Source organism: Scleropages formosus, chromosome 12, assembly GCF_900964775.1.
Source record: "Scleropages formosus chromosome 12, fSclFor1.1, whole genome shotgun sequence".
NCBI classification, from domain to species: Eukaryota; Metazoa; Chordata; class Actinopteri; order Osteoglossiformes; family Osteoglossidae; genus Scleropages; species Scleropages formosus.
This window is the reverse complement of record NC_041817.1, coordinates 15,342,988-15,368,781: the sequence shown is the minus strand read 5'-3', so window position 1 is coordinate 15,368,781 and position 25,794 is coordinate 15,342,988. Positions and strand designations below refer to the sequence as shown.

Genomic DNA, 25,794 nt, shown 5'->3' with positions numbered 1-25,794 from the left:
GGATCCAAACCTGCGACCTTTGGGACAATAGGTGGTAGCTTCAACCACAATACTACCAACTTCCCTAAACACAAATTTAAACCTATATGCACACACACCAAAACAGTCATGTATTCAGGCAACTTATTTTACACACATACTAAGAAAAGAAACTTTCACACAAACAGATACACAAATCTTCACACATGCTCCCATCCCCCTCAATACTCCCACTATCACAGTTCAAGCAATGCAGGGAAATTGAAAGCAGAACCCACATGCTCTCATTAGGTGAGATGCTATCATTGATGTAGGATCCATTGCGAGTCTCCATTTCGGCCAACCTGTGAAACACAAAAATGGCAGTCACATGTAAACACACTTTCAATAGCAAGAAAGAGAGGATATCTTACAAAACTTCAGGTTATTATCATTCTGACTGTGGTTTTCACTAAAACCTTTTTTATATGAGCACAGAATTGCAACACCTACAAATACTATTAACTAGTATTTAACTGATGACTTTGTGCAAGGTCATTTCCAATGAAGTATGTACTCCATACAAAGCTGCTTGGAAGTGCCTACACATCCACACAACGGAGCTGTTTAACACACACACAGTCATGTTTTGAGCAGTTTAGAGTCACCAATTCATCAGAAACAATTTTTGGACTCTGGAAGCTACCTACTCTGCTGCTGTGACTCAACAAATTTGAGTATAACTCCCTATTCATAATTCTGCTTCAATTTATTATGTATCCTTCTAATGCGTTACACAGCATATATTAAATACATTTAATTTATTTTCCCTGTCAACCTCATATGAAGCTTGGTACAAAAATTCACATATTTGTCTGATTTCTCCCTATGGTTATCTTGATGGATTGTGGTCACCAGAGTCAGCTGAAATAGTCCCTTCTAAGGCTGTGCAAACAGCCTTTGAAAACCAAATACTCAGTAACTATGAAAAACAACTTACTGCTTACAACACTCCTGTGAAGCCCCCATCCTTACCTACGGCATTCCAGTATGTAGCAGGCCCTAGCTTAAGGTTACTGCATCTTACACTGTATCTCACCGAGTACCAAGTTATTGGATTAAAAGTGGGGACAGCCATGAAGGGCATGGCATACCTGCTGGCATAATGCTCGATTCGGGAATGGGTGTCATCGTGAGACAGCTGGGGGGAGGAGGTGGGCCTAGACAGGAGACAAAAGAACAGTGGACAAAAAAAAAAAAAGATTAGTTCTAATTAGTTCTCATAGTCCTTTCATATTGATATTCACATTGTTCAAATATGTTAGATAACAGTACATCTTGTCATATCTTATAGCTACTCATACAGACACAATGCTTGAATCTTACTGACAGAATTTGAAGTGGTCCATTTACATGCAAACAGTGGTGTCCACATAATTTCAACACTGGCTCATTTGTACTGGTGCATATATCATTCACACATGTAAAGATGTCCACACAGCTTCTACACACCAAGAAGAATTTTTCTATGTCAGCCACTGGAGAGCAGTATTACACAGAGACACGGGCAGGTCAGATAGCCTCAGAACCTCAGAACACCAGTTCTTTAACACTGTGAAGACTTTGCGAGGACACCGCCGCAAGTACTCACCAAACCTGTACCAGTCCTAAACACAGTCCCGTTACAAATCCATAAACGTGCCCGTTATTTAATGACTGTTTCTATCATCTGTACAGCCCAGCTCCGACAAAGAAGAAATTGTCCATTAAATTTGGTTTAAAAATGGAAGGAGACTAACAATGGAGAGCTACATGCCAGACCTAGAGGACTACTGTTTATCTGCAGTTCTGATGACCTCGAGACAATGTGAACTCAGTCCTCAAAAAAGGTGACTTTAAACAACCTGCAAAGGAACAGTGATTGTGCCTACACATTGTATGGCGTTGAGCTCCAAACTGTGAAGCAGAGGTGAGAAGGAATATAAAATAAAACATAACAATGAGGCGGAGGTTTGTCAAGCAGGTGAGTTGTACTAAGCAGTGCTAACAGGTGAGGTTCTCAATGTGAAGGTCTATATAAACACATGTGGCTACATTAGTGTGTATATGTGTGCATGCATGGCAAAACAGAAGTGCTTAACTGTGACTGTGTCGGGGTGTGTGTGTGTGTGTTTATATGTTGTTGACTATGTATTCATGAAGGGCTGTGCATTTACATGCATGCGTACATGTTTTTTATCAGTAGTGTTACTTTAGCATATCTGTGCACTTGAGAAAGTGTGAGGGATTGTGCGTGCTTGCTTGCATGCGTGTGAGTGTGTGCGCGCGCGCGTGTGGAGAAGCAGCGCCCGGAACAGCTGCTCGGAGTACTCACGCATAATCTACAGGCCAGAAGTTGATCAGTGTAACAGGACTGCAAGACAAAAAACGTGAGATGAAGACAGAGGCAGCAGGGAGCAAGTGAGACACTTTTACAGGAGCAAAAAGGTATTAGCATGATGGGAACTGAATGGACAGCAGGGGGCAATGGAGAGCACCCACCCAACCCAACCTCCTCCATAACTTGCACACATCAACACGACCTTCACTGATACCCCGTAGCCAGTTAACCACCCACAGTACGGGTGATTTATCTTATAGCCAAAACATGTCTGGCAATTAAACTTGTGTTGGGTACGAGCTGGCATCTCCAGATGAACCTAGCCAAGGATGAGGGGGCGAGAGACACGCTGTGCACCAGGTGGGGAGACAGGCAAGGGTGTGGCAGTCCCGTCACTCACGTCTCCATGTTGTCCCCCTCAAGCACGGTTTGCACAGGGAGGTAGCCCATCCGTGGATGCTTGGCAAAGTAGCGCTTTGTCCTAAATTTGTTTTTCAGCACCTTGGCAAAGTCCCGCACATCTTCCCCTGACGTTGTCTATAGTGCAAAAAAAGAGGGAAAAGGGTAAAAAAAAAATTAGACCCTTTTTCCAAAGCAGTGATACTCAAGCGCACACACATGTACGCTTCTGACTTTCTTGTGTACTTTACACCACTTTATTGCTGAGGTTTTCTATAGAGCGCAACTTCCTTTTGAGGCATAAAGGCCAGCAAAACTGTGACAATTTACAACAGGATGTCAATTTTACCCTGATTGGTAACATACCGGGGTGCAGTACTCCACCATGGGGTATTGCATCTTATGGCCCTTAGCAACACGTCCAGAAAAGAAACAGCTTTGGCAAATGTCATAGTTGAAATGTTTCAGGCTTCTGTATCTGAGTGGGAGAAAAACCCAGAGTGGTGTCAGACCAGGCATGGCATCACATTCTATATTACAAGCCAGCAGTGTACCATATTTGGCGGTCATTTTACTGCAGCACAGGCCATGAGCTCACCTGAAGCCAATGATGGGGCACTCCTTGCAAATATTGCACTTGGCCTGGTGCTTGGCTGTCTCGGCGGCTGCCACGCGGTGCAGCACCGGCAGCCACACCATCGACTGTGGCTCTAGACGCATCCAGTCCAGGAAGAGTGCCGCCTCCAGCTCCGGCTTGTTATTGGCCTTCTCCCACAGAGAAACACAAAGGGTGGACTAGTGAGAGGGGCGTGGAAAGCACCAGCCATGTGGTTCCATGTGAATAAATGATGAGCTAGCAAGACGTGAAACTGGAGGGTCTTTAGCAGTGTGTGCAGCCAAGCAAACATAGTGAGCCAATGGGGCACTCAAACAGCAAAGCGGTCATTTGTCTCCGTGGAAACTGGCCGACCTTGGGGTCACTAAAGGAATGTAACACTTTGTCCTTGCATATCAGCAGTTTTCACTCTCTCACACACACACGGTACCATATTTTGTCTCTGGGTCCTATCGGTGCAAACAGAGGAGTTTAAGTGGCCCAAAGAACTTTCTTGAGATGCACTTTGCCAAGAAAAAGATTAATGGATTAATAAAACATTCCTCTGTACAGCCCCCACAAAAAACTCATCCTTCACTTGTTCCAGCCCTCTTCAATCCCCCTTTCCTGCCTTCCTGACTCTCTCACGCTCTTTTGCTCTCACTACAGGGGATTACAAGTGTCAGTGTGATGGAGGGAAAAAAGCATGTGGCGCTGTGTGACTGAAGATGCAGGACTCATAGACTGAATGGATTGTACATATGTGTCTGCATGTCTTACGAGTGACTTGCATGTGTGTGTGTGTGTGTGTGTGTGTGTGTACCCCCCAGGGGTAGCAGACACTTACGAACTGGAAGCAGCTGCGCACGCTCGGCTCGATGTTGCTGCCCCCAAAGGAGGCCACCTCTCCCAGCTGCCGAGGAATCTGGATGGCCTCATGTAGGAGAAGACCCAGGCGACGCTGGTCACAAAAGCCTGTTGGACTGGCCACCTGTCTAAAGAGGACTGGGAGCACAAGTGTGTGGGGAGGGGGATCAGTACACACTGACACTGACGATGCATGCACCTGCAGAGACACACTTAAACATCCTCTCCTCTGCTCAGAGGTTCACAGTTCCAGACACACATTTTATCACCTTAAAGTCAGAGTCTACAGTGAAACACCTACAAAGCATAATTTACACAAAAGCACACACCCAGAAACATGCCTGAGAACACACACATTTCTGAAGAGAAAGACAAAGTTATACACACTCATAACAGAAGAGCAACAAGAGTACTTACATCTGTACTTGTCCTCCAGGTGTGCTTTACAAAGTGAAACGATGCCAGTTTTAAATGACAAGGTGCGGATTTTCCCAGTTCGGCCCCTGTGGAAACCACATCTGTTACACACATAGCTCCAGCACACAAACAAGCAAAGAAAATAAAACTCAAGAAATCCTTTCACTAACACAGAAAAAACAGTGCCTCTCACATAAATCACACAGAGCTCCCATGTTCACATAACCATGTCATGTGTTCACGTGTGTGTGAGGGCAGGCCAAAGAGGAGAGCACGTACGTGTCGTAAACATTCAGCAGCCAGTTGAGACACATGTCCACACAGAGCGGCACGTTGACCAGGCTGCTCTGCTGCTGCTCCAGACGGTCATAAATGCTGGTCAGGCAGTTGATGACCTGCATTATGTCCATCAGCTGCTCGTTCTGCTTCAGGTTGTGCTGGTCAAAGGCCTCGCAGGCAGCTGACATGCTGAGCAGATCCACTGCACACACAACAGCTTGTCACACTACAGTAAAAACAACTCTATGACATACACCACCCAGAGCATAGGACTAGGGTTCAAGGTGGGATCATGGCACAGAAAGGGGAGGAGACTGAGTTTCAGGATGGGGGAAGTGAGTGAAAAAGCATAAGGTGAAACAGACAGAATTTGAAGCTGGAAGGTGTGGAAAAAGAACAGGTGGAGACTGTTTCAGGGTAAAAGGAACCATTTGACATGTTATTGAGAGGTGAGACAAGGTGAGAGGGTGACAAAGTAGCGCTTACAACAGAGGGCCTTCTGCAGCCTGCGCAGCTTCATCGCTGTCCTGTAGGCGGAGAACCGCACGTTGTTCAGGTCAGCTGCAGGGGGAGAGGGAAGAGTGTTACCATGGCAACCCTGGCTGCTCTACCCAGCGACACTGCAATCTCTCGCTCATTAAAAAAACACAAACAGATACACAAGAACACCAACACTGCCCTCCCAACACACACATGCACACACACCCCATCTTTATCTTATTTATGCTTAAAGACAGAAACATTAACATAAAACAGTCCCATACAATTGTGCATTTGCTTATTGACTTGCATGCACACTCAGACAGACACACACACTCTCAGTGAGAACAATAGGGGGTACATGGGAGAGGGAACCAGATGAGTGGTAAACTGGGAAAGGAAGGCGAGAGCAAAGGGATTTAGGAGACTGGAGTACAGCAAGGCAAAGGGAGAAAGGGACTGGACCAGGAGAGCAGACCCAGAAACTGTCAGAACTGGATACGATCTCTGGGTGTGTATGGAACAGACACACTGAAGACACTGCTCACCCAAAGACTGGTACAGCTCCGCCATCTTGGGGTGGTCCCAGCAGGTGGTCTGCGTCTGGTGACTAAGGAGAGATTGGAGGTGAGCACACAGCAACACACTGCGAAGGTCATTGGAATTGTACTCTAAGTACACTATGCCAGCAGTCCAGACTTCTGTATTCACACTGCCTGCTGGTACATTCTGTACATTAATATTCACATGTAACATTTAAGTAAAATTCCTGTAGTTTTCACTAGGGTACAAACAATGACTTACTATATACTGTAAAATAGCTTAAAATTACATCTCATCTTGTATTTTTGCATTGTTTAAAATGAACTGCTATAATGTAATGACTACAATCAGTAATAAATACTGCCAAAGCAAGCAAAAGCTTCAGGGCTTCTTTCCTGAAACTGCCATTTGAAATGCTACGTAGCCAAAATTTTAACAGTGTAACAAAAACGTGACAAAATTCATTCCTTCAAAGCCACAACATATCTAACAAGGAAAGCCATGTTCTGTAGGAACAAGGGTGTCTCCCTTTTAATCCAGTAAGGACATGGTGACTCTTTGGTGCCTCTTTGATGCCATGCCATGTTGCTGCGGCTAAAAATGTTGCATGGGAAATCTTTGGGGAACGTGAGATGACAGCAGATTTTCTGCACATTCATGAATAATCTGGTTTTGTTCCCCCCCCCCCCCCCAAAATGAATAATACAACTATTAAACATGCTACTGCACCTTTCCACATTCGAATCATGGTTCAATGTAGGTAACGTCTCTACAATACTACTGAGATAGCCCAGATTCCAATGCTTGCTCATGACTGTATAAAGAGCCCCTTCAGAATGTATCTCAAACTACATAAAACTCTGCGGTCCATGGCTGTGGAACATTGTGAAAAACAAAGTTATCCAAATTTAAACTATGGATCACAAATTTACATTGCGTATAGAGAAACTTGGCACAAAACATGGATACAGAACATGGATATAAAACATGGATGTTGTTCTCAGATGAACTTGAAAGTATAGTACTGATGTACAGCACTGATGAAGAACTTTGATATAGTCTAAGTGAGGAGTGTGGTGATCAGGAACTTGGCTGCAGAACATGAATGAGCTACGGATTTACTATAGATACACTACAAATGGTTACACACATTTTGAGATGCAGGAGGTCAAAGGACCAAGTTCAGAACTCAATAAAACATTAAAAAAAAAAAAAAAATCTTCAAATTGATTTGCACTCATTTGTGTCTCTACCACAGCTGAATACAGAATTAAGAGTCTGAAAAGGTTACATTATTAGTTTCTTTCCATATGCGTTTAACCACAGAAACAAGGCTACCACTCTTGTCCACAACTAAACTACTCTGTCCCAGAACTGTCATTGTACCACTGTTACCACTTTATGAGAATGATCTGAACACATAACCATGCAACACAATTTTCACATAAAAATCATTGTCATGCTATATAGTATTTAAAACTCCTCACAACATTTCCTACAGAGGTTTTCCAGAAGTAAAACATTAAAGAGCAGTACTGCACTAACAAACTACATTTTTAACACAAACATTGTACAAAATTAAGTTCTTACAAGCTAATGCATCCTGTTTCAAAATGACATACCACTCACAGACCCAAACTAGTGGACCTGAAGTGGGGCTGGTACCCCCAAACCAACACTTAAAAGCAACACTCGAAAACAAAGTTTTTATTTTTGAATAAATAAAGCATGCAGATGTTTTCCAATGATGAGAAAATATACTGGTGTGCATTAAATGCCACAGAAAAGAAGATTGTTTGCTTGCTGCACCTCAGCTTCATGAATATGTAAATGACCTTAATACATATGTAATTGTGCCCGTTTTGGTAGCAACACTGCAGAACGTGGGAGGGATTGTGGAAATTCATACCTAATAAGATTTACAAAAGCTGGTGACAACTGCATGAGGTTAAATTCTTGGATTACTTTAACATTTTTAAAAGTAGGTGATAGCTACCTGGGACACAACTTGGGGAAATGGTGAATAACTTGAGTTAACCGTGAAAAACTAATTGACTGCAAACAAAATGTTTTCCCAATGCAAAACACTCACATACATACAGACTCCACAACATCACTGCAATTAACACATACATATCACACCATTATCATCAAAGATAACCAAGCAAAATCCACTAATATTTTTTTCATTTTATTTTCCTTTCCTATTTTAAAAATGTTCTATTTCTTTATTCTGCTTTAAAAATAATTTAAATATTCAGAGCATGAAATCAACCATGCTCTCAATGTTTTCAATTTCACCTCACAACATTAAAAAAAACAGTTCACCTTGCAGTGTTTGGGTAAATTAAGAATAATGTAAACAAAAGTTCAACAAACTTACCTGAAGTAGTCATTCTGACCTTTTACGGTCTTAAATAGAGGCTACACAACAAGACTCCTTTCACATATTCACATATACACACACACACACAACCATTCCTCACATAATAGGGTTAATTCATTCTGTAAAACCACCCCATTGGGCAAAATCTCATTTGAGCGTAGTCATACTGCCATTATTTCTAAAGGAAAAACAGTCCAAGACCAAAAACATGTCACTTAAAATGTGTGAAAATACCAAAAATAAATCGTATTTTTATGCATCACAATAACACCAATATATTCTGCAATATTTATAACAAAAATGGCCTTTTAATGCTATATTGTTTCATTCATTCATTCATTATCAATAAATGCTTGTCCAGTGCTGGGTTGTAGAGGTCTGGAGACTATCCTGGGACACTATCCTGGTGTGAGACAGAGTACACCCTGATCAGAGAAATTTTGATAATTTGGCTCACGAATGTTTATGATATGAAGAAATAAAGTTCACAAGTTTGCTCCCTTTTATTTCATTGTGCAAAGCACCTAGACACTGTGCCTTTAAATGCACATTGCAGTGCTACTAATGACTTTTTAATGCTAGATCTTGATTTCATTGTAAGATTAAGGCTTTATCTACACTAAGGGTTTTCATGCTATTGAAGCTGTTTATATTATTTAAATAACAGTTTGCCTTGCATGATTATATATTATTTCTAATAAATAGGCAATGTTCAGCAGTTAGAACTGCTGCCTTCAATGACTCAGGTTTGAATCTCATACCTGCTGTAGTATCTTTGAGAATGGTATTTACCCTTAATCGATACAGTAAACAAATATATAAATTGTATATCATTGCAAGTAGGGTAGCATACAAACCTAACATGGTACATCTCCTTGGAAAGAAACGTCTGATAAATACTGACAATGGTAGAACTTTCACTTTTACAGCTCTCGACAAGGAAACCCTGAACACGGCACGATGAGAGCTGCACGTGAGCCTGAAGGTCGAGCATTTGTGTGCGCGCTTCACATGCTGGGGGCCATAAATCCCACAGCATGTCCGTGTGCAAGGGCCACAGAGTAATGAAGCCTGAGCGAACGGAGAGGCGTCACACTGCCGGGTCGCTGGGCCTGTACTCCCGCTGTACTTCCTCCTGCACAGAGGGAGAACACACAGGTGTGCGAGTTGCTCGCACCTTCATACACAAAGAGGCCTCTCCCCGCAACACACTTACCACTTCCACAGTCACACCAGACAGCCATGATTTTTCCTCCAAATTAATGTTTGTAGCTACTACTCACATTCTGTCACACCTGAAATGTACCACTCACCAAGTTTTGCCTCACATATTAGCTCAGATGTGTTTTCCTCAGGGAGATGATGTGTAACTAAACAACTGAGAACTGAGTTGTGTTTTAACAGACCTTTCTTAGGGACACCTTGCAGGGTTATATGAAAGTACAGTCCTTGCCTTGTAGGGCGGTTAATGTCTGACGTACAACGAGCTGTTGCGGGAGAACCTTAGGTTACGCCTACCTACCTGCATTTCCTCAGAAAACTTAAAAGAAATGGAAAAGCGGGACTTCTGTTCAAAATGCGTCAGGCGTTTCAGCGGAAGGAAAAAAAAAAATCTCAGGATACCTCAACTCAGCAAGAAATGACAACAGGAGACTTTGCAGTTTTTTCGCACCATATGCCGCGCAGCGAGCAAGTCCGGACAGAGACTGTGGGGCCGCGAGCGATGAGCCGCGGAAGCGCGCAGGAGCGTGACTAACCACAAACTCTCGGCGGACGCGGGAGCCCGCAGTCGCGAGCGCGTCTCGTGTGAGCCGCGCGCGCGCGCGCACAGCCCCGAGATAGGACGAGATACGTCTGAAGCAGGAAAGACCGCCTGTAGATATTTAGCAAATAGCGCCGAGCCATTTCGAAAATGTAACAATTTCATACACAACATTAAGAGCTCCCTCGATAAAAAAAACTAACACAGTGAGTGACAGTTGCTCATCTTGACTGAGCTCCTTGAGAAACGGCAGATTTACACGGGAAAAAGGTCACTCCGTGTTACTGTTTATTCGCAAGGTCGCTAACTGGGTCGTCATGATGCAGCCGTCAGCTGGTCACTCAGCCATCGGCTGTTTCCTGTGCTCTTATTTTGTCTTTAGTCAGTTTATTTGTTCGTGGGTGGTACCGCTCACACCGTGAGATCGCGCCGAACACAAGCTCTCTGTGGTGTTTTACACCAAGAACGAATCCTCGAGAGTTTTGTAAAAGAAAGGTTCCTGCCGGCCTGTAGGGTGTAAGTTGACAAAGGATAATTGTCATTGGTTATTTCCTAAGAGAAGCGGGAACCGTTATTGGGGGCACTATGTATAACGGGGGCTTTTGCGCGCGAACGCAGATGAGGTTCCGCGGTGTGAAGTGAGTTTGTGACGCGAGCTACTGTTCTTAATAAACTCTTTGTTTGCACACTTCAAGTGTTCCAGTGCTTTGTTTCAGGGAAACCTCCAAAGAACGGTGTACCTTCCTTTTCGGACACCACACTCTCCCTTCTATAATGTTGTCTTTGCCAATTCATTATGCCATGTATGTATATACATAAAAGTAAGAAGCAAACCGACTTCCTCTGTTTAAGTAGTTACATCTGACAGATAATCTGTTCTCTGCGCAAACCTTGGATCCTTCGGAAAATCACAGCGCCAAAAATCATATTTGAGTCAAAGTGATACAAAAATTACAAATCGAATGCAAACCAATAAATAACGTGTTTCCACAAATAAGTGGCACTTGTCATGAGGGAAGTCAATGGCAGTGCTGGATCAATGGAACCCTTGTTGACACGGCCACCAACGGGGGAGTCCACTCCTGCCTGGTCGGGACAAAAACAAAATCAGCTCTAAATTCGGCCCTGAAGCAAAATCAATTCTAATTCATCTCTTTGGACACATCCAAACCACACTCGGGATGCCCGCAGCCACTCGAGCCGCACCTGCACCGCTTGCAAATATGTCCGAGTTACTCTGACACGGGTCAGTGGTACTTTAACCATGAGAGCGCGCGCACACACACACAACCGAACCGCTGATAACTCTGACTGCTGCAAAAGCCAAATTAGTGACATGACAAAAACCATTAGTGAATAGAGGAGGATGAGTGTGCAATCTCAGATCTGTGTATAGCGTGCGTTTCTGATGAATCTTCACATTCTTGCCAAGCTCCACACTTTGAAGTAAAATTTTGCATCAGGTATGACAAAGGGAGTGAGAGGACAAAGAGAAAAAGATATACACAGAAGATATATGCCTAGGTATAGACAGTTCACAATCTGTTCACGTTTATTCAATGAGCTGACAGTCTCTCCATTAAAACATTAAGAACAATTCTTTATTGTACCTGAATGGTGCCCAAAAGATGAACACTAACGTGATGATGAAAACACTGACTGAATTGTTTTCTTTGCACATCCAAGAAAATAAAACCAATTGAAAATCTAAAAATAAGGCATGACCCATCAAACGCAACCAACATAACCATTAAACATCAAAAATCACACTCCACTGAAGAAGCGCGTCTTTGTTCACCCGAGTCAAACAAACAATTAGATGCAAAGATAAAATATTTCTGAAGTATGATATGACTGGACTGCCTTTCTGTACAATTCACTGGCCTCCTGTAACTGCATGTTACAGGCATTGCTTTACACGTCTGGGGACTAATTCCTGTCAATGTCGTACACGTTCAACTGGCCTGCACTAAAATAAGATTTATATATAGCCTCATTTCTTACCTCCGTGTCCTTGTCTAAAAAAACTTGTGGTGCCAGTAGTCGCTGAGGAACGCAGAATGGACTTCTACTTCTAATACTGAGAATTTAAATAAAGAGAGAGATAAAACTTGTGCTGAACTCGAGCCAGTAGTAAATGCTCTACACAGCGGATGTACAATCCCAGACATCACTCTTCGGTGGTGTACATCATGTGCGGTCCATTCCCAGTCCCATACCTCTCTAGATAATGTTCTCCACTCTGTCAAATCAAAATACGGAGGGCTTAAAGTGACTACCAGATTTAATCTTTTTACCTGATGCCAGCATTCCCAGGCTCATTCCATCTGGGACTTTGTGTCCTCCCCACATGTAATTTCTTTTCCAATTCTACAACACCTCCTTTGGACATAGAAAATAAGCAACAGTAGTAAACACTACCTGGCCAACTATATTTTTTTGTATTTCTGGCTTAGCTGTATTTTGTGGCTCATGCAAAGACCTGGAGCTCACCAGTAGTTTCAGTGCCACAGTGAGTTCTGAAAAACACAACGACCCTGGTGTTGTCAAACACTTTCCGAACAACCCAGCTAGTCTGGTTTGTGTGTCCATAACCTGTGTGTGACCCCTGCCTTTGTTATGCAAACAAGAAAACTGATGTCTTATGTACTTTGCATTTTTTATGCAGTGGTGCCATGTGTGAACGCAGAAATACCATGTCATACCACCCACACAAAGGAAGAGTTTTTCTGGAAGAACATCTGTTTTGGTACAAACAACAACTGCTCTTTCTGTCTCGACCTAGCTACACAAGCACCTCAGTGATTTACCTCACTGTTCCTCTGTAACAGACTTCCTTTTAAAGCCACTGACATCTGAAGGTGAACACAACTGACAACAAACCCGCCATGTCAAAGCAATCAAAGACACTCCTTCTTTCAAGCAAACTTTCTTCCTCTCCAAGGACAGATGTTCAGAATTTCAATATGCATCTGACATTGTTAAAGACACATGCATATTTCATCATCCAGATACACCTTCTGCAACACCTACAGTGACTATAAACTAGTTCAAGAAACACACTAACACCCTTAGAATCTAAATATCCAAACTGTCAGGAAGGATAGCAATTCTACAAACAAATGTTCAAATAAATCTAATAATCAGATACAGTTGAAAAACATCTTCAACATATTATTATACATAACAATACAAAAAGATTAGATTTTATTTAGACTTTATCTGATTTACTGTTTCATCAGGTGGTACAATCTTTTGGGTTCACTGTAACAGTGCAATACATAACAAACAAATGTGTGCACAACTGAAGTATTTTCAGATTTACCTACCAACCCCATTTAGACTGACAGTCACACTAGATGTACAACAGAATCAAGACTATCAATGTCCAAACTGTCCCACATCTAACCCACACAGGGTCACTGTTGTTGGGTGAAGCCATGAGGGATCTGATCCAAACACCTGACAGCAAAACACCTTGCAGGCGTTGGGTTCGTAACCACAACTCAGAAGCTATTAAGATTCTCTGATGATTATTTTTTGGTGTAATGACCCATCTTGAGACAATCTGTCATATAAAGGGTGTTCAAATCAATGCATTACTACATACATGGACGTTTCATAAGATATTCGCAGGAGGATTTGCGTCTCAATGGATCGTACAAGGAAAGATGGACATCATGACACCATCAACACCCTGAACATCCGAAAACATCTGTCTTCAAGCCCACTCCACTGCTGTACTGTCCAAGCACCAATGTGCGCACCGCAGCCAAATGCGCAAAGCAGCTCAGACATGTCCGTACACGGAGGAAGATCCATCATTTCATCTTTAGTTTACATGACGAAACCCCAAAGCCCGCGATGTGACTGCGGCGCGCGGTCATAATGCAGAAGGACACGGTGTAAAACTAAAAGGGACCAGATCTGGCAGATGTTCGCCCTTGCACACCCGAACCTCTCCGGATTAAGGGCGGTGAAACGCTCCGTTAGTTACGCGGTTCCACTGCGGCGCGCACCACGTCCACGGACGCTCGCGCTGGCGTTCGCTGTGGAAACGAGGACATGCGGGGAATTTTAAATGAACAGCAGCGGCTCTCCCGGCAAAGAGCGAGCAAGGCGAGCCCTCACGCCGAGACCGTACTGTAGTACAACGAATGATCTAATCGGCCCCGTTCTGCGCTGACCGCGGCTGTTTGCAGCTCGGCCACCTGCTGGGGTTTAACAAAACACTGGCAACATCTGATCTGGTGCCGCTGGCGCCGCTCCGCGTCCCCGCTGCAGCCCCCGTCGACCGTCCGTCCGCAGGAGCCCCCACCGCCGAGCCGCCCCGCACCGCACCGCCCCGCACCGCACCGCACCGCGCCGCGCCCCTCCGTCCGCGCACAAGGTCGGCGGCCACTCACTTCCTCGTCTGCTCTCTCATGGTCGCCGCGATCTCAGATGCTTCTGTTATTCCTGTTTTTTCTCCGCAACGGATGTGGAGAGCAAGCGCCGCGCCACAACGCCGCTGTGGCAAACCGCGCACGGAGGTGGAGAAAGGAGTCGACACGATCTGATCCGAGCCGAGCCGAACCGAGCCGAGGCGAGCCGTGTCAGTCCCCCGACGAGAGGAGCGGAGCGCCGTGCCAGACGAGGCGGAGCCAGAGACCCGCTCCCTTCCCCCAGCGCGCTCCCGCAAAGGGTTTGGACTGTGCAGGAGAGAGGTGGGGAGCGAGGGCTCTCCGTGTGAGGAGGCGCAGCTCGCACTCACACACACGGTATGCCAAGTGTGTTCGGTGTGTGTGTGTGTGTCTTAAGCGCACATGCCACCAGTGTGGCCCTTGCTTCTGTTTGCGAAGGAGAGCCCTTTCGCCTGCGTTCCACCGAAAGCGTGTCTGTGATTTATTTTTCATTATGTCCGCACGAATGCAGCGGGCCTACTGATGCACACTGTAGTTATTCTGATGGTTCATCCTCATCCTTAAGATGTTCGTTATCGTTTCAAGTCATATATTGCACGCACGTACACGGGCAGACCTTTGTCAACAATTCACACACGTGTACACCCATGGGCTAACTGGAGTGAAGAATGGTGCTAATGTGGGTGATAACGGTCTGCGGCATTGTAGTGGTTAAAAAAGATTCGATTGAGAAAGGAACGAGGAGGTGTGTGAATGAGACTGAGATAGAGAGAAGGAGACAGTGAAGGAAGAATGAGGGAATGGTGGAGTTGGAAGGACAGAGTGCGAAGAAAAAGCGTGAGACGCAAGGGAGGGGGGAGAGAGAGAGAGAGAGAGAGAGAGACACTTGCACTGCATCCCCACGCCACTAGTCTCCTGATCACGGCAGCACTGCAGTGTTTAGGCAAACTGTCTTAGGCTGCACTACTGCTGGTTTAGTCTCCATAGTCATGAAAGGTGATGATCAAACCTTGTGAATTAATCCTTAAAGCCTGTCCTTTGGACTGGATTCAGCAGGAGAGAAAGATCCCAACCTATACTTATAACCTATTTAAAAACCACAAGTAAATGTTACTAAAAAGCTTGTGTCTGGGCTTAAGCAGTATTTCTGTGTGCCATAATGCAATATAACAACCTTGGAATTAATTCCAGCAGATTTCACTTACTTTCAAATGCTTTCAAGTTTTTTCACTTGGTTAATCACTTGTTAGAGTCATGATTAGGAATAGTTCTAATAGCTGCACAGTGAGGGGGCCCTCATTGGTGCAGCTATTACATGTCAGTACACGTGTAATGTATTAGATGTCAGTACACGTGAAGAGTGTATGGAAGCCTGTCAGCTTGGTCAGTGTTTGTCAGCGCCTTTGCATCCTGCTCTCTTTCACTCACTCAGCGAGGGTCTGCGTTGTTTCCTCGGGTCCTGATTTCACCTTCTCTGTTCTGCGCATAAAGAGGGAGATCTGTCACTCAACACGCTCAGACACACACCTTGCTCCTGCGTATACGGTGAGATCTCTTACTCCCCACACACACACTTCTGCAGAAGAGATTTATCTCGAAACAAATATACATTTGTTCACAAAGAGATGGAGATCTGTCATTTCACCTACTCTCACAACACACATTTTTGCACATGGAGCTTTGAGATCTGGAAATTAACACATTCGTGCATAGCCATTTCGGTGCACAGACAGTAAAACCACCACACACAGAAACACGCAACTATTCTGTGCATTCGGAAGGAGATCTTGCAAAACACACAAAAAACACCTTTGTGCACATAAGAGGTGGATCTGGTATTCATCAGGCACACACCCCTGTTCAACACATATGAGGAAAAATGTTGTACTCAAAGCACACACATGCACACAAGTGTCTGCCTTCTGTAGATAAAGTGTATGCTCATCACACACAAACTCACACCCTTCCTTTGTATGCAGAGAGAGGTTGGTATGACCTCCTCTGACAGGTTTTCTCCATTACATGCATTCTCATTTTGAGTCATTAGTATTTACATGCATTCAATAATTCACCCTTTTAATAATCACTTTCGTAAACTTGAAGGCACGCAGACAAAATCACAGCAATGCAAGTCAAAGACTATCACATACGGCAACCCCATTGTGCCAGTCTCTTTGTTGAACATGCACTCAACACTATCAAGACCTAGACCACAATTCAGCACCAGAAAAGCCTGTGAATTCAAGAAGACAATGGAACTTCAAGAAGGACCTCAGGACTTTCTTTTGACAATAGACTTCCCAGCAGTACTACAGACTCTCTCCTCTTGGACTATTAAATACCCAGCAGGACTTCCTGTTCTCTGCAACATAATGGGGATCTCAAAAGAATTTCCAGTAAAACTGCAGCAACTCTGGGAGCACTTCAGCACAGAGCTGCCGACACATTTAGTAGTATCTTAAAATTCCCAGTAAGGGTGCAGAGTTTCCAGAAGTACTACGTAATCCCCAGTAAGACTGGAGAACACCTAATTTAATGACTGAATTCCAAATAGGGCCACAAATATTGTAATAGGACTGTATACTGTTGTAAGAAAGTGCAAATGGATCTTAGACACAACAGGTAAATAAAATCATAAATAAAATAGGAGCTTAATAATCTATTTCAACAAATTGTTTTATTCTGAATACACATTTCCACAAAAACACTGTAAATGTATATCTTTAACACACTTATTAAAAAAATAACAATAATTATATTATTTTTATTACATAAAAGTTTTTATTATTATTATTATTACTACAACAGTACCTTTGACAGTTAACCAGTGTATGTTATCAATTAATTTGTCTCAATATCAGGATTGAGCTTTTTCATGACCAACTTCTGCACTCAATTACACTGACACTGACTTGTGTTCATGCTCTGATACTCAACTGTCATCACATCATGTCTATTCTATTCCTATAACGGTTTTTAAATGCTGCAATTTTCTTGTTTAATACTGAGCACCTTCTGAACTCCAAAGTTAATGGCTTTCACGGAAAAGCAGGACAGTAAGTGACAAGGCTCATTCACAAAACTATTATGTCATCTAACTATGGAGAGGTTCAATTTAATAACAATTCAATGTTAAGCAAAAAACTCAAAAGTTACATACCAGTGTACTAGTAGTGTATGTTAATGGGACAACACATTTTTTGAATATGATAAGTTACTATATTAGACAATTTGCAGAGCTGTCACAACTTGAAAGTGAGCACACGTGTCAGTGGAGAAGAATAAAGAGCCAATTTTGAGGTGTTAAACATTTTTCACTTACACATTTAATATGTATATTAGAAAACATGCTGTTATATAGGTTGTACACAGAAATTATTTAAGAAGCTTCAACTATAATTTGTTTAATGCTACACAAAAATATTTTAACAGCAGTTGGGAACGCACAATTTAAAAATGCTGTTATGTACGAAGAGAATGCAATATTGTCTTTCCGCCCGTCTTACTCAAATCTGCTGCTTTCCTAGCAAAACTAAATCACACTTTTTAAAATGTACATCTTTCCTCAGAAATTTTATTGCATCTTTAGGTTTTCCCCTTGGACAGTCTCTAAGTGCAGCAGATTATCACTCTGGTTGTTTAAAATTGTACTGGTCCTGCTTCAGATAAAGGTTGGGAGCAAGGAAACATGAGCAAAGAACATGAAAATGCTGTTCAAAGCTGAAGACTCATACATGCCAACTGCATGTATGTGGCGCAGCAGGGACTGGGACTGCTGTATGGATATTTACGCAGCTTTAAGATGCAACATATTTACTTTATATTATTCACTTTATACACTAAAACAATGAAAAGTAATACTCTTCCTTCATGAAATGCAACAGAACTGTGTTAAACTATTCATTTGGTGCAATAACGGGTTAATTTTGTTTCTGATGCCATATTAGAGTTTATCTGAAATAGATACTCACTTCATGTAATACCAGGGTAAGGTACTCACTTGATATAATATGGCACATTGTTGGGAGAGACGGAACGTTCAAACGGACGTTGAACAGAAGCTGAAAAAGAGGACAGAAGTGTGGAATTATTGAAAGGATTTTCTCTTTCCTTCCCTCTTAACTGTGCTGTACACCACAAACCATCCTGTGCTCACCCACTCACTCCTTCCTGTTCTGTCACGTACAAGATCCTTCCCCGTAGGCATCTGAACCACAGCTGAGGGGAACAAGTCCCCTTAGATTTCAAATTTTCTCTTTCCCACCACCCCCCATCACCTGCTTGTAAGACTGGTTCTTAATTTGACAAGAATTAACCTCTTTAAATTATTTGCTGTGTTCTTCACACCCAATTTTTAGACTACACTTAGGAGAAAGTGTGTAGAAATGTAGCATTTCCAACTTCGCACTGACAAATTCTTCAGTGGCATCACCCCCACACCCCCAGTAAGCACACCCACACCAAAAAGTTTTCTTCCATTCCTGCTATCATCACAACGAAAATCAAATTGAGTTCTTCTCATCTGAAAAAACATCACTTGCACCTCATTTCATTATTCCATTAACAAATCAATGCATCGATTTTCAAATGATCCAAATAGGGTCACAGTGATATGGAGCAATTCTTGGGTATTATAGGCTATGGAATATTATTTCAGGAGTGGTAAACCCTGGATGGGACATTGGTGTACTCATGCTTGGACAGAGGGATGGAGAAAGACTTACGAAGGAGGAAGTGCTGGGATTGGGGTCCAAAGTCCCGATGAGCTTCATTCAGCTGTCTGAGATGCTCCTCAATCGAAATCTAGAGTGACAGCAAGAGAGCGTCATGTGGCCATGGAGAAGACAGAGGAGAACTGATCCCAGATGAAGCGCAAAATAGGCACTGCTCACCTCCAGATCACCCGACACATTATATGATGAGGAAGAAAAGCACCTCCCGTAGAGAGCTCCAAAATCTGCTCCACATAACTTATTACAACAATGTGAGAGTAATGATAAGCCATGTTGTTTGAGTGTTCCTGGTGTGAGGGAGGCAAACAATGTGTAAATGATGGGGTGAAGTCCTCTGCATGTGACAGAGAGAGAGAGATGGCATATGAGCTATGTGGAGCTGATATGACATTGATAGATGGCCACCATATATGAGTGACAGAGGAAGGTGATGGGTGATGCAGAAGGACGGTGTGCGGATGGAGTCATCTGAGCAGCGGCATCTGACTAATGACCTGGATATCTGAGTAATGGAAGGTCTGGTTGGATGGTCCTTGACTACAGCACTGGGTGCTGTTAAATGTACACATTACCTTGGATATATCTCCCACCTCCTTCATTTTCCCTGAGTTTCTGCAGGTTTCCATGGAAACCTGATTAGGGTTACGGAGACAAGAGAGCTCAATTGTACCTTTTGGGCATTGCAATTGTCAGATGTGTAATTACTCCTACTTACTATTCAACCAATATCCACCTGCCCAAAATACCAACATACATCCAAATAAATTTAGTATCCCTTTACCTGATATAAGGAGGGTGCACATAGCGCCAATAAAACTCTTGCCCATGTGTAAAAAAACTGTATCTGATGCTACTGGGTGTATGACAGTACCTACATTTGTATGGAATAAAAAAGCCGGTATTACAATGGAGAGTATACAACCGGCAGGTGTACATGGGTATATAACGGTACCAAACATCTACAACAGCAAGTCAGGTGGATGGGTCCGTAACAGTACCCCTCCCACAGAGGAGAGACTAATGCGGAGGACGAAAAAGAAACAAACAATACCCGGTGTATATAACGATAACTCACATCGTCTGAATATACTGTATAACACTACTCACTGCCTATAACAGACGGTGATGTTGGTGGATATAGTGAAGTCACTGGTGAGTATCAGTATCAGTATTTTAAATATTAACTATTAAACATTGCTGGCTCAATGTAGAGTAGATCTGACAATTTGCTGGCAATGTTATGATACACAGATTAAAAAAGTACTGCAATGATTTGGATCACTTTAAAGTGTTCTTGCATAAGTTGAAGCTTCCCATCATTTCATATTGAATCTAAAGCATCTTAAGAGGCAAGACTGAAGATACTGGAAGGATGTTTGGAACTCATAAGCACAAACCACACAAGAAAATGTCACCCATTCAACTTAGTGTTCATACTGTAATTAGATTCTGTCAGTAGCAGTATTTGCCTTGAATTAATGTATTCACACGATGTCTGTGCAGCAGCCTCATGTGCAAAGATTTAGAACAGATATACACATTCATCAGTTTTGAGATAAGTGTGTATTGCTAATAGGGATATTACAATAAGTTATTTTGCACATTGATGTAATAAGAATTTCACAAAACTACTTACAGCAGAGCTGCCCTTGTCTTGGTCTGCCTCAACAATATGAGATAGTTTGCATTAAGATGCAGTAACCGCACACTTTTACACACACGCAGCGCACAGACGAGCCCAGAGACACTACTGCACATACTGTTGCCCTAAAGCTTTCTCCACGTTCTCTTCCAGAGGTCAACAACTTTGGTCCTTAGAATCGATGGAAAGAAAATTATTCACATTAACATACACAGCATGTCGGTTTCAGTACGAAGGAAAAAAGTCTGGACAGGAAAGCTAGGAAAATATTAGTCAAAATGTCAAGAAAATAAGAGGTAATAAAACCCAGTGTGACTCCATGGTAATTGTCACAATGGTAAGGAACACATGTAATCCTGCATGCACTTCAGTCTGGCCAAAATCTAGACTGAAAAAAGATACCTACGTCACTACTCTAAATTCTGACAAAAACCTAAAATATACGAAGTATGAAAGTGCATTTTCAATAGTCTGCAACAGGCAGGCATACACATACACACACACTGTCTGAACCACTTGTCCCATACAGGGTTGTGGGGAGCCAGAGCCTAACCCAGCAACAAAGGGCACAAGGCTGGAGGGGCAGGGGACACACCCAGGATGGGAGACCAATTCATCGCAAGGCACCCCCAGTGGGACTCAAACCCCAGACCCACCAGAGAGCAGGACCTGGTCCAACCCACTGCGCCACGATGCCCCTCATAACAGACATACAGTGATGGCTCAAATCACCTACCAAACAATTTTACTTTCATGCATATTATTTTTACAGTTTAAAGAAGGCAAATCTGTTTGTAAGTCTAGAAGTGGTTTATTTCAAGAACGGGGATATGTCACAAAAAAGTGGCTACTTCTTGGAACTGTTACCATGAGGTAAGTGATTTTTAATGAGGCAGATTGGTCCCTTTTTCACACCACCTTTCCACTGTAATTACCCATATTCCCTTACACTTTGTTGTGACTTCACTGTTCCATTTTCACTACTGGCTCCCATGTTTCACTCTTGTTCAACACAGATATGTTGTTTACATTTATTCATGTAGCTGCTGCTTTGCTCCAAAGTGACTTACAGTCATGAGCTAATTACAATTATTTACCCATTTACACAGCTGGGTAATTTTACTGGAGCATTTTAGGATAAGTACCTTGCTCAAGGGTACTATACAGGAGGAGGGATTCTCTTTGGGTCCAAAGGCAGCATCTCTAACCACTACACTACCAGCTGTCTCAAATTTTATTTTGGTCATTTGGTATTATTACAGTTTATCATTTGGTAAATTTTACATTTTACAATAACTGTGTAACATCTACTGCTTTTTCACTTGCGCAGATGTAATTTTTATTCACCTTACGTCTGCCTGAATTGTTTTATTTTTGCTATTTTATAAATAATTAGATGACAGTGATTTTCTTTCTCTAGTGTTAATCTGTGTCTCTTTGAAATGACATTCATTGCCCTGAATCTTCCATCATAATAACGTTTCCTGCCCCCTGTGTCTCACTTTAATGATGCCACACACAAGCAGCATGCTCTATGTCCCTGTGTAACAACATTACAGGACTGTGGCGAGGCTGAGAGGCTGCTTTCATGAAGAAATACTTCAGGTGTCTTATTGTGTTCACTGTGTTCAGCCATTTAAAGCATGCAACTATTTCGGAGCACGTTTCACTGGGCATATTACAAGGCCCATACACACAAAGCCGATATACTTTACCTCTGCTATATTTATACAATCAGATTTGCTTTAGCAACAACTCAAAACATAACAAAGAAAACAAAATAATTATGTTGCATTAACATTTTCAGTTGGTTTACCCCAACACCCTCTTAACCTGTCCTCTTCATTACTGTGAAGTTCGACTATTTAGTGTTTAGAGGTACTTACTGCAAAAACTAATTTCATAATGATCAGTGTTATGCTGTAATTTATACAATGTCAGCCTTTAGTCCTCATGTCACCCTTAAAAAATAGATGCTATACCAGTCCAGATAGTTTCATTTATTGTTTACCTTTGAAAAGCTCTTGATGATGACAATCCTCAGCTAAATCCGTTAATAATGAATGCAATGGAGCATAGCAATATTGTGTATATGTTATGGCGTTGTCACTTCTGTGACCTTATCATTTTTAGCACAGCCTCAGTAATTCATTTGTCAGTATTAGAGTGTACCTGTCAGAGTCAGGGAGTACTGAACTGTGTCAATGCGGACATCGCCGTCTCAGCATAAACATCATACACTATTTTTACATTGCAGTCCATGTCAATTTAGACTTCTACACATAATTTCCACCGCAGTCAGCAGAATCGGGTTTGTGTTACTTTGAGGTTGATGTCAGCAGTATACCTGCAGTAGCCTCCATCGAGTGTTGAGATCCTCTAGCCTGTTGAGGTTGAACTCTGACAGTTGGATGTCCATCGGGCCAAAGGTAGACGCAAGACCATTCACCTGAGTCACGTTCTCCTTGATGGGGGCAACTTCTGCTCGAAAGGCCTGCCAATGTGCAGAGACAAGGGATTACTTTCCTCATTCCTGGCTTTCTGAGCTACTAATTAGTGCTGCAGGCAGTGAAGGACATGGACTTGAAACCTTGAGGCTACCAGCTGAAGTCCAAAGATGACTCCTACTGTTTTTGTACCCTTGAATATTGAACTGAATTACTCTAGAAAAATGTTCTGCAGATTTCATGCAAATCACTCTTGCTAAGAGTGTACTAAGGAACAATACAACTGAAATATTACTTTCAAAGGCAAACCAGAAGTGATTGTCATCACCCTCTTGAACAAATTGCAACTATTAGTCTTCAAGTGCTATCCAAGCATGACCATTGCACAATGTTCTTACTACAGACAAAGTTATTGACCACTTCCCATTCTGAGCTTCTGTTTACCCTGCTCCTTTCATGAGCATTCAAGCCTGAACAAAAAAACAAACTTCTGCTTTGCAAAGCATTGAGCTGGTGGCAATGCTTCTAAGCCCTGGAACATTTTGCTTGAGGAATGTTAAGGCCTTTCGACACAAGGTCCGGGGTAATTACCTGGAGAATGCAGACTGGCCAAGATTCCTTCCCTGCTTCAAGTGTGTGTTTATGAGTATATGTGCCTGTGTGTGGCCTATGTCCGTTTGCATGAGAGAACTGAGACTGAGGGTGTCTGACGCCTGATCAGCGTGCAGTCAGCTCACCCACCCCTCACTTACCGTCACTTTGTCGATGTGATCTTGAAGGGAGTCAATGAGTAGGTCACCCACTGGCTCCCAGGACTGCTTTACCATCTCCGCCTGCCTCAGCTTGAGGTCCAGCTGCTCCTCGGCATCCTGCAGCTCCAGCAGCCGCTCAAGGGCCTGATCCAGCTTTCGCTGCCAGTCCACGGTGTGGCTGCATAGTCGATCCCAGCCCACACGTACATCCCCTACCTCCTTTCGTAGGACGCGACACATGTTCTGAGTTCGCTCTTCAGGACTGACCTCTGCAACAGAAACACACGTCTATGACACACAAAACACACATATGATGCACACCAAGCATTCACTACAACATGGACAGGATCCCTGGTCTCTGCATGACACAATGTATGACGGTGTTTGTTCCAGATAAGCACTTAATTAATCAGCCCTGATTGGTATTTTGATTAAATGTAGTTCAAATCACATTAAACCAAATGTGCTACTTGGGAACTCACTATACTTTCAATCAAGTTAAATCAAATATTAAATAGACAAAATATTAGAAAACTGTTTTAGGTGCACTTTTGCTAATAAATTGTTTCTGTTAATTTGTTCAATTAAAAATGGAATAGAAGAAATCTTTATTTAATTCCTTTAGGTATTTCATTATTCAACAATCAAGAAAATTAAGCAGTAATTCAAGATTTAAATACACACACACTGAAACCACTTGTCCCAAGTGAGGTTGTGGCAAACCGGAGCCTAACCCGGCAGAACAGGGCGTAAGGCTGGAGGGGGAGGGGACACACCCAGGACGGGGCGCCAGTCCATCGCAAGGCACCCCAAGCGGGACTCAAACCCCAAACCCACCAGAGAGCAGGATCTGGTCAAACCCACTGCACCACCGCGCTCCCTAAGATTTAAATAAATTACATTAATTTTTATGGGTGAAAATAAAATAATTTTGAAACATATTGCCTTATATTTTAGCCATTAGTATGCAGTTACTCCTCAATTAACATGTACTGTGTTCAACGCAACTGGAAAATCAAAGTTGAGTACTTAAGAGTGCAGGTGGAATGGAAACAGGTATAGCGTGTGAGGGTGGTTATCTTGGACTTTACAGCTAAACATCAGCATCCATTGGTCATCTCGCAGCAGAACTGACCAACACTGAGAGGGCATCAGCAATAGGGACACACACATTTTTAAAAACAACGTTTCACTGTAAAAGTACAGTGCTGCAGCATTACAGACTGAGTTATACAGACCAAATTCTCAAGTTCAAGTTGTTTTTATTGTCATTCCTCTATACAGCTTCTGTACAGTGGAACGAAATGTCGTTTCTTCGGAGACCATGGGACAACACGGAACATATCACAAGACAATAAATAAATGCACAGGATTCTTTCAGAACATGTAAAAGTACCAAGCTCAATTAGCACATTATTGCTTACTCTCCCTCTGGGAATTTCCTTGAACAGCTAACTTGGCTGTGCAAGAACACATCTTAAAAACTCGTACTGTCAAGAATGTACATATTTAAAATTAGACAGAAAGAAATGCTAAAACAGTAAATAATGCAGCAGCCTGAGAAGGATGAGTAGAGCCTTCCCATCATCCCTTGAAATTTAGTTCTTATTGTATGTATGTTTATTAGTTTTTTAATGTGTCAGGTTGATGCTTGCAGGGTTACTGTAGACTGGAGTTACTGGATTTGCTGTCTTCAGTTACTGATGGCGGTGCTTTTGTGCAGACGGTCAATGTGTGTAGTGTTATCATTC

The 25,794-nt window shown here is 42.7% G+C and overlaps 1 protein-coding gene across 9 annotated transcripts in view; it reads right to left on the bottom strand.

Annotated features, from left to right (window-relative positions):
- Window positions 1-25,794, bottom strand: part of dmd (dystrophin) — a 205,817-nt gene that overhangs the window by 6,816 nt on the left and 173,207 nt on the right. For 3 of the 9 annotated variants that reach the window (XR_003798034.1, XM_029256738.1, XM_029256739.1), the window contains exons 59-74: window positions 24,044-24,312; window positions 23,192-23,338; window positions 19,194-19,272; window positions 18,470-18,530; window positions 15,898-15,948; window positions 5,924-5,985; window positions 5,382-5,456; window positions 4,896-5,097; window positions 4,617-4,702; window positions 4,180-4,337; window positions 3,336-3,505; window positions 3,104-3,215; window positions 2,739-2,875; window positions 2,333-2,371; window positions 1,113-1,178; window positions 258-323 (exon numbers count right to left, since the gene is read on the bottom strand). Coding sequence is in view for 8 of the 9 variants with exons in the window: in XM_029256738.1 (XP_029112571.1) it covers window positions 258-323; window positions 1,113-1,178; window positions 2,333-2,371; window positions 2,739-2,875; window positions 3,104-3,215; window positions 3,336-3,505; window positions 4,180-4,337; window positions 4,617-4,702; window positions 4,896-5,097; window positions 5,382-5,456; window positions 5,924-5,985; window positions 15,898-15,948; window positions 18,470-18,530; window positions 19,194-19,272; window positions 23,192-23,338; window positions 24,044-24,312 (1,780 nt within the window). In the remaining variant the exon portion in view is untranslated. Of the gene's footprint in view, window positions 1-257; window positions 324-1,112; window positions 1,179-2,332; window positions 2,372-2,738; window positions 2,876-3,103; window positions 3,216-3,335; window positions 3,506-4,179; window positions 4,338-4,616; window positions 4,703-4,895; window positions 5,098-5,381; window positions 5,457-5,923; window positions 5,986-14,472; window positions 15,312-15,897; window positions 15,949-18,469; window positions 18,531-19,193; window positions 19,273-23,191; window positions 23,339-24,043; window positions 24,313-25,794 lie in introns of those variants that run through there. The other 6 variants (XM_029256737.1, XM_029256740.1, XM_029256741.1 and 3 more) reach the window with 6 other exon arrangements.